Here is an 8,494-nt window from a genome sequence, read left to right on the forward strand (position 1 = left end):
TTAAAGGGGTCATATGATGTTGCTAAAAAGAACATTGTTTTGTGTATTTGGTGTAATGAAATGTGTTTATGCGGTTTAAGGTTAAAAACACATTATTTTCCACGTACTGCATATTATTGTTTCTCTATGCCCCGCCTTTCTGAAACACGTACATTTTTACAAAGCTCATCGGTCTGAAAAGCGAAGTGTGCTCTGATTGGCCAGCTATCCAGTGTGTTGTGATTGGCCGAATACCTCAAGCGTGTCATGGAAATGTTACGCCCTTGCCATACTGTGATGCCGTGTCCGGCCGGAGCGACGAGACAAAAACATTAAAATCCATTATAAACTAGGCATTTGTTGCATCCAGTGGGGACATAATTACGGATTATAATGACTTATACTGTCTTTTTACGCATTGCATTGCATCGCGCCGTGTAAACATAAAACCATGTCTGCATTTGTGATCGAAGAAATGACAAACTACAAACGCTACTCTACACTGCTCAAAACTCGCGTTTGAATCGTCGGTGGCAAATTCTTTAAATATAAAAAACATACTTAGTCTTTGAGTCAGAACAGCTGGCATTGTAGTCTACTCTACCAGGATCAGGAAACAGTCCTCCATAAAATGCGCTGCACACATCTGAATATTTGGGTTGAAGTGTTCTGGAACAGTGCTGTCGATACAACTTTTAACCACTGATTTCTAGTCGGGTCTTCTTTTGGAAGGCCAAACAAAGTAGTTTCGCTTTCACAATGAAACGCACAGCGTCACACACGGCAGGCTGAGTGAGCGGAGGCCGGCGGATTCGACAAAGGAGCGGCCGGCGGTCTTGCGGCAACCACATGTGACGACCCCGGGCTGGACTCCGCTTCGTCCACAGTGAAAGCCGATCCGGCGATCGACAGCGTGAAGTTGATGTACAGGTGCATCTCAATAAATTAGAATGTTGTGGAAAAGTTCATTTATTTCAGTAATTCAACTCCAATTGTGAAACTCATGTATTAAATAAATTCAATGCACACAGACTGAAGTAGTTTAAGTCTTTGGTTCTTTTAATTGTGATGATTTTGGCTCACATTTACAAAAACCCACCAATTCACCACTCAACAAATTAGAATATGGTGACATGCCAATCACCTAATCAACTCAAAACACCTGCAAAGGTTTCCTGAGCCTTCAAAATGGTCTCTCAGTTTGGTTCGCTAGGCTACACAATCATGGGGAAGACCTGACAGTTGTCCAGAAGACAATCATTGACACCCATCACAAGGAGGATAAGCCGCAAACATTCATTGCCAAAGAAGCTGGCTGTTCACAGAGTGCTGTATCCAAGCATGTTAACAAAGTTGAGTGGAAGGAAAAAGTGTGGAAGAAAAAGATGCGATATCGTCCTCTTTTGGAAGACCAAACAAAGTAGTTTAGCTTTCACAACGAGAAACACAGTGCCTTTACGACATGCTGGCGGCGGCAACAACAATACTACAGCGAGAATAAAAGTTACTCCGCCTTTCTTTGCGTGAACATTTGGGCGGCGTTATGCAAATCTTCCCACATTGTGACGTAGACATGTGGGGGCGTGTTAGAACAAGCTGTTTTAGGTAGGCGTGGTTGACTCTTAACTTTTATAAAGAATATCTCTTTGGATTTGAGACTTTAGTCTTTGCAACTTTACAGATGATCTTTATGCACCAAGAGCTTGTAACACTCCAAAGAGAAGACAAATTGAAAATTTACTTTACTTTAATTTCTTTAATATTGTTTAGTTTGACCTTTTATCTTGTTCTTGTAACAGGGAGTAGTGGTTTACTATTTTATAATTTTTCTAAAAAAAAACATTTCTCTTTCTTTTAAATAGATCTGTGGTATACCAGCAGAGCTCAAAAGAGTCAGCCACCTTGCAGCCCTTCTTCACGCTGCAGCTGGACATCCAATCAGAGAAGATCCGCACAGTCCAAGAGGCCCTGGAGGTACTGGTTGCGCGGGAGTCCGTTCAGGGCTACACCACTAAGAGCAAGCAGGAGGTGTGTGAATCATTATCAGTAAACATCATCTACCCACAAATGTAGTTTTTCTGTGAGCTGTTGACGGGCTCCCTTTACCGCTGCATTGATGTTTCCCCTTGAAAGCTGAGATGGATTTTAATACCATTACTGGTAAATTTGTAGCTGTCTACTTGTGTTAGAATTGTGTTTTATAAATGTATTAAACAATGTGAAACTTGTCCCCTCATTTGTGATGTGCAGTTGCTCAAATATTTGTTCATGATGCCAGAGCTCAGGACTGGTACTCAAGAATAGCAAATCAACCTACAAATGGCTAATTATCAACTCTTCATATTTAGATGGAATAGGAGAAGGTTTTAATGTTGATGCTGATTAAGTTGAAACCTGTGGCTGATTTCCTATCATCTTTTTCTGCTTTAGATTGAGATCAGCCGGAGAGTGACTCTCGAAGAGCTTCCTCCAGTGCTGGTGCTTCACCTTAAGAGATTTGTTTTTGAGAAGACCGGTGGATGTCAAAAACTGGTCAAGAATATTGATTACCCTGTCGACCTGGAGATCAGTAAAGGTGCTTATTTCATTTTTATTTCTTCACTGAAGCTATTTTGCTCATGTCACACTGATTTTTAGCAGGTTTCACCAACTACTTAGTTAGATTTGCATGATTTCAGTTGTGCTTGTTCTTTACTAGGTGACATCAAGAGAAAAAATTCCTGTTTTCAGCCAACTGCATCCCACTGTCACTGCATGCCATTTTATTTTGATAGTAACCTCTATCTACTAAATATTTGGAATAATGCAAAAGTAAAACCTTTATAAAGAATGTTATAAGCTAACCGTGCCATTCACATCTGAGATGGTCGTATTACTTCGTAGTCTATCTTCCACACACATTTTCCTCATTCTGTGCACATGCACTGTGCAGGTCTATTCTTTCACACAGTTTTACTTGAGAAATCTCTCTATTTTAATGGATTGTTCCAAGATGATACACCATTACTTTGAAAGTCTGGAGAGTATGGTTGTGTTTGAGCATAACTCTACATGTGCTCTCAATAGACCTATCGGTAAGCCCTGCCCCCCTTAGTTACTGTTGCAAACACGGAGTTGCTAACTGTCTTACAATGACAACTGCTGTCAGTGTGAAAACCTTGTCTTTTTGATACATTTTGGACACAGAAGGACCACCATTCAAGTGGGACTTAAATATGCCATGGAGGGATATATAAAATATTTAAAAATAAATATTGTGGGTATTAATTTGGAAGTGAGGGTTACAGATCACAATGCATGCAGGAGAAGCCTCATGTTACGTTCGTCACGATCGCAGATAACAACATCCCGGATCAACACTGTTCATGTATCGCAGGGTACGATTAAATTAATTTACATTTAACCAGTTTTATATGAAGAGACCGTGAAATGTAGACCTTCGTTTGTGTTTTTGCCCTACACTGTACAAGATGCGAGAACAGTCCGCAATTTAGGTTTGTATGGACTCACTAACTTTAACGTTAGCTAGTTTTATCCAGAGATACCTTGCTAAAGCACAAGATGACATTAACGTTCTGTTTGAGCAGATGAAAATTGTAACTTAATGGGAGTATGACAACCAGAAAACAAACGTTTTTATCTTCATTGGGATTGAGGGTGAATGCTTTGGGACATCTTGCTCCGTTTTGTTTGGGTTTAGGAAATGGAGTAAAATAAATTCCATTGTCTATCCTCTCAAGATACATGAAATAAGTGCTACAAGTACCCTAGGCACATCGTTTTTCCATTTTTGAAGCATAAACTCCATTAAAAAAAACGATACAAGCTTCGGATCTTCCAACATTTCTCTATGGTGCTGAGACCTACAGATGTCCGAGTTCCGCTCCCTGTGCAACTGATACTTAACTGCCATTGGCTCATCTGCGTTTGAGGGGAGGGGCTGCATAAACCCCATAAAAACGATGCGAGCTTCGGATCTTCCAATATTTCTCTATGCTGCTGAGACCTACAGATGTCCGAGTTCCGCTCCCTGTGCAACTGATACTCGACTGCCATTGGCTCATCTGCGTTCAAGGGGAGGGGCTTACCGATAGGTCAATTCTGCTACCCACGAAGAGACCTGGGCCCGTATTCTTAAAGCTTCTAAGGCTCCTCTTAGAGAGCTCCTAATTAAGCTTAAAACTTTCTAAGTTGGAATCTTAGCTTAAGAGTGATTCAGGTCCAATCTGAGAGCAACTCTGAGCGAAGAAAAGACAAAAACTTTCATCTTAGTGAGGAGGCGGGGCTGACTCCATTACTAGGTATGACACATTATTTTGAAGAATTTTCATGAATACGGGCCCAGGTTCCCCACTAAATATAAACCTGACAAAAATAAAGGAGCACTAATGAGGGAGCAGCATAAAGACATCTCTGTGAATAACTTCCTGCTGATGAATGTTGGTTAGAACTCCATTTGGGAACCATAAACGCTAGTCTGCATGTTAATTTATCTGGACTCTATTCAGAACAACTAATCTGCATTCAATTAAGTTTTCTCTTTTCTCTCTTTCTTTTTGTGTGATGCTGGTTCTCAGAACTATCAAATGGATCATCCTAATAGTTTAAGTCGGCCAGCTGTAAAACTGCTGCTGTATATTAAAATGATTCATCATGATTTTCAGATCTCTTGTCACCGGGGGTGCGGGGCAAAACTCTGAAAGGCCAAAGAAACTACAGGCTCTTTGCAGGTATGTTTCTTTTGTTTTATTCCTTTATGCTGCAACCACACATTTAAGTCTACTCTTTATGGTGCAGTTGTGCATTGAGCCCTAAATTCTAAACTGTCTCTGTCAATAACAACTAAAAATCCGTAACAGCTGTGTTTTGGTCCATTCTGTAAAGCACGGAGATGATGTTACTGGTACAGTATGACAACGGCGTCTCTGGTGCTTTAGTAATCTGGATGTTAACATGCATTTCAATGACACTAAGAATCTTTTCGCTATCTGTGATAGCTAAGAGTTTTAAAAAATGTAGTTAATCTGATAGTCACAGGCATAACTACATTTAAGGAAATAGAGGAAAGACAAGCAGACTGGTTTGCTATGAGCTTCTGTACACATTGATGATATTTAAGAATGGCGACATGGTGTAGCACAACATCCCCTGGCCAGTGATTTGTCATTTGGAACTTATCCCCCGTTAGATGCTAATCCTGTTTATATTAGCTTACCTGACAGGCCTATGTGCAAATACTTTTATTACACTTTCCCGCAAGCTGTCAAGACGTGCACCACCATCTTTCCAGCACCTTACTGTTGCTTACTAGTTAGGCCTCGTCTTTCTGTTCTCTGCCCCCACACACGACTCCATGGCCTTCCCTTATGGGAGATGTTCTCCTTTTTCCCCACCTCCAGGAGTGAATTGTAGATTATTTTCCTTTCTGAGGGGAAAAAGTGACTCCATGCTTGTCCGGTTGCCTGTCCAGCAACCCCTAGCAACAGTTGTCATATATCAATACATTTCCCTGAAGCCTCTTTTCTTTATAGCAGGGTTCCTCAAATCTTGCCCTAGAGGGCCAATGCACTACAGAGTTTAGCTCCAACCCTACTCAAACCTGTGATTTTCTAATGATCCTGAAGACATTGATTAGCATGCTCAGGTGTGTTTGATTAGGGTTAGAGCTAAACTCTGCAGGAAAGTGGATCCCGTGGGCCAGATTTGAGGATCCCTGTTTTATAGTCTCTAAATTTTTCATTTAATTGCCTGTGATATAGCATACACGATTTTTCACTTTTCCTTGCTGTATACGTTACTAACAGCCAAGAGTTTACTGCAGTAATTGTTGAACGTGTCCTATCAAGTCTGTATTCTGCCGATTTTCTTGTGTGATTGATGTTAGAGCACCATTAATTATGTAGGGCTTGTTGTAGTTTGTACTTTTGGAGAAGAGGTTTATGAATCAATCTAAAGGTTTTTTTATAAGGTATTGTAGCCTGTGAAGCATGTACAGATTTTTAACATGCACTACAGGAGCCCAAAGTTACATATTTATGTAAAAACATGTTTTTAGGAAAGCATAAAATCCCCTGATAATGTGTAGGGGTTGTGCAATAAATGGTAATTTCATCTGTCAAGGTTTTGAATGTGGAATGGTGATTCGAGATTCCCAACAACTGTGCTTAAAGTTGCTGTTATAACCAATGAATCACTGAACTTATTACACTCACAATATATTACAATTATTTTTGCTGTAGTAATGCCTTTTTTTTAATTCTTTTATTTATGCTGTACAAATGAAATGCTTTTAATAAAATTCTCAATTTGGGACTCTGTAGATGAAAAACAGATGATTCATAAGTCTTGCATAATGGGAAGCTGTTTTGCATTGATGCCAAACTTGAGTCAAAAACAACAGTCAAAGGGGAAAAAAAGTCAGAAATGTGACTAATCCAGTCTGGATTCATTATTAAAAAAGGCAACATATGCACACCTGTGACCGCATGAGTTGAATTGTGTAATGCTAGAGGTTGACACATCGTTTAGCTACTGTAAACTGCTAAACTCCACAAACTTCTGCCGCCTTATGTGTTGTTTTGGACATATCTGGCACCGTATTTTTACGTAGCTGCGCAAAAATATCTACCTTAGGAGTAATGGCAAAATCTACTGGTTTGCTGGAAATTTGAGTAGAAATTAGTTTTATTTTTTTTACATGTTGAATTCTTTGTTTTTTTCCCTCAGTCGTCTATCACCATGGGAACAGTGCCACGGGTGGCCACTACACTACAGATGTCTTCCACATCGGTCTGAACGGCTGGCTGCGCATTGATGACCAGGCGGTGAAGATCATCAATCAGCATCAGGTGGTGAAGCAGACTGCAGAGCGCACTGCCTACCTGCTGTACTACCGTCGTGTGGACCTGCTGTAGAAACCATACTCGTACACACGCACACACAGATGTACATTCAAACACGTTTACATGCAGACTCGCTCACACACACACACACACACGCTCACACACACGCACACACACACACACACACACAAAACCATGTGTCTCAACAGGAACACTGCCCAACTTCACGATTGTCCTTTTTCCCTCAACCCTGCTATTCCAGAGAGCCAGCTTTTCCAACTAACTTTTTTTTTTTTTTTTGGAAGAGTAAAAAAGACATCCGACGTGTCTAAAGACTTTTCTGTAATAGTGTTTTCCCCCTTTGCACATGGCCTCGTGTGGGTCTGGAGAAGCTGAGGGGAGAAATGTTAGCACTGCAGAACGCTCCAGTTCGGAGAGACAGACCTGAATCACTGCAAACGTCCACAGCCTCATGTTGACTGGCCAGAGAGGATCCCAACTGAAAGAACTCAAACCAGTTAAGGCTGATGGACTGCTGGAGAAAATCCTTTTTTTTTCTCTTTTTGTTTAATCTACTTTTTTAAATGGCATAGGAAAAAATATGTAGTGTTTTGCCTTTTAGCAAGAAGAGATGTCAGCCTAATTTGCAGCAGTTAAGTGGAGCCTGTTAAATTCTTGACTAGAGCATCAAAGTGTCCCAACACCAGCAAGCTACCAAAATTTGTATAGATTTCAATGTAGGAGTTTGTCGACTCCACGAGCAAGACACGTCAACTCCACCACCACAACCTCTTCTCTCCCCCATTTCTCTCCCAATCCTGATGCTTCAGATCTAGATTACACTTGAGTCATGGGAAAAACAAAGATAGCGGGTGGGAGAAAGGGTGCTGCATTGTGCTGAAATAGTAAAAAGCAAAACAAGAAAAAAAAACTAAAATGGGCTTCTTGGCTTGAGCGAGCTTCAGTGTGATTTTTGGGTGTAGGATTAGAATGACTATCTTACAATTTTAATGCGCTTTAGGATATAAATGATTACAAAAGCTTTGTGCACGTAAAAAAAAAACAAATAAAACGGTCGATTAAAAAAGGCAGATGCGTCATTTGCGCATTTCTTGCAGATATTTAAGTTTTAAAAGTATTAAATGCAAAAATCTGAATCTTGGCGGCCGTCACCTTAATTCGCTCCCTGGGGGGGTTGTGCTTGTTCTTTAGGCTTTTTGTGTACTTTCATGCTGGCGAGATAACCAGAGATGTCCCAAGACTCCATCATGAACATTGACTCGTGTTTATTTAATTTTTTTGTTCCCTCTCGCCATCTTTCATTAGTTCTGTTCGGTCTTTTCCTGTATCATATCAGTAAAGTGTATCCGCTGTCCACTGGCTGCCTTTTGATGTCAGTAGAGCAGCAAGAACTGAGCCACTCCTGCCAAGATTCGAGAGGGAGCTGTGTTGAGATACATCTGGTCTACATCTCATTCTGTATGTTAGCCCGCTCCGAGCAGTCAGCCTGTGATGTACATGTTGAGGCTCTGTGTGTAGCTCTGAGGATAATATCTCAGAATGGATAGCAAGAACTGTCTCTTACTGAAGTTAATTTGCTGTGTTGCACGAGGTGAGATCAGCTTTGCCTCATTAAGCCTTAAGTGCAACCGCAGATGAGCACAAACAGCAAA

General features: G+C 40.7%; 1 protein-coding gene across 1 annotated transcript in view; it reads left to right on the plus strand.

Moving 5' to 3' along the window:
- Window positions 1–7,753, plus strand: part of LOC107552960 (ubiquitin carboxyl-terminal hydrolase 10) — a 35,178-nt gene extending 27,425 nt beyond the window's left edge. The window contains exons 11-14 of the mRNA XM_016235022.1: window positions 1,842–2,007; window positions 2,410–2,554; window positions 4,644–4,709; window positions 6,706–7,753. Of these exons, the coding sequence (XP_016090508.1) occupies window positions 1,842–2,007; window positions 2,410–2,554; window positions 4,644–4,709; window positions 6,706–6,893 (565 nt within the window). The 3' untranslated portion in view covers window positions 6,894–7,753. The remainder of the gene's footprint in view (window positions 1–1,841; window positions 2,008–2,409; window positions 2,555–4,643; window positions 4,710–6,705) is intronic.
- The last annotated feature ends 741 nt before the right edge of the window (window positions 7,754–8,494 follow it).

Source organism: Sinocyclocheilus grahami, unplaced genomic scaffold (assembly GCF_001515645.1).
Source record: "Sinocyclocheilus grahami isolate Dianchi unplaced genomic scaffold, SAMN03320097.WGS_v1.1 scaffold462.1, whole genome shotgun sequence".
Lineage (NCBI taxonomy): Eukaryota > Metazoa > Chordata > Actinopteri > Cypriniformes > Cyprinidae > Sinocyclocheilus > Sinocyclocheilus grahami.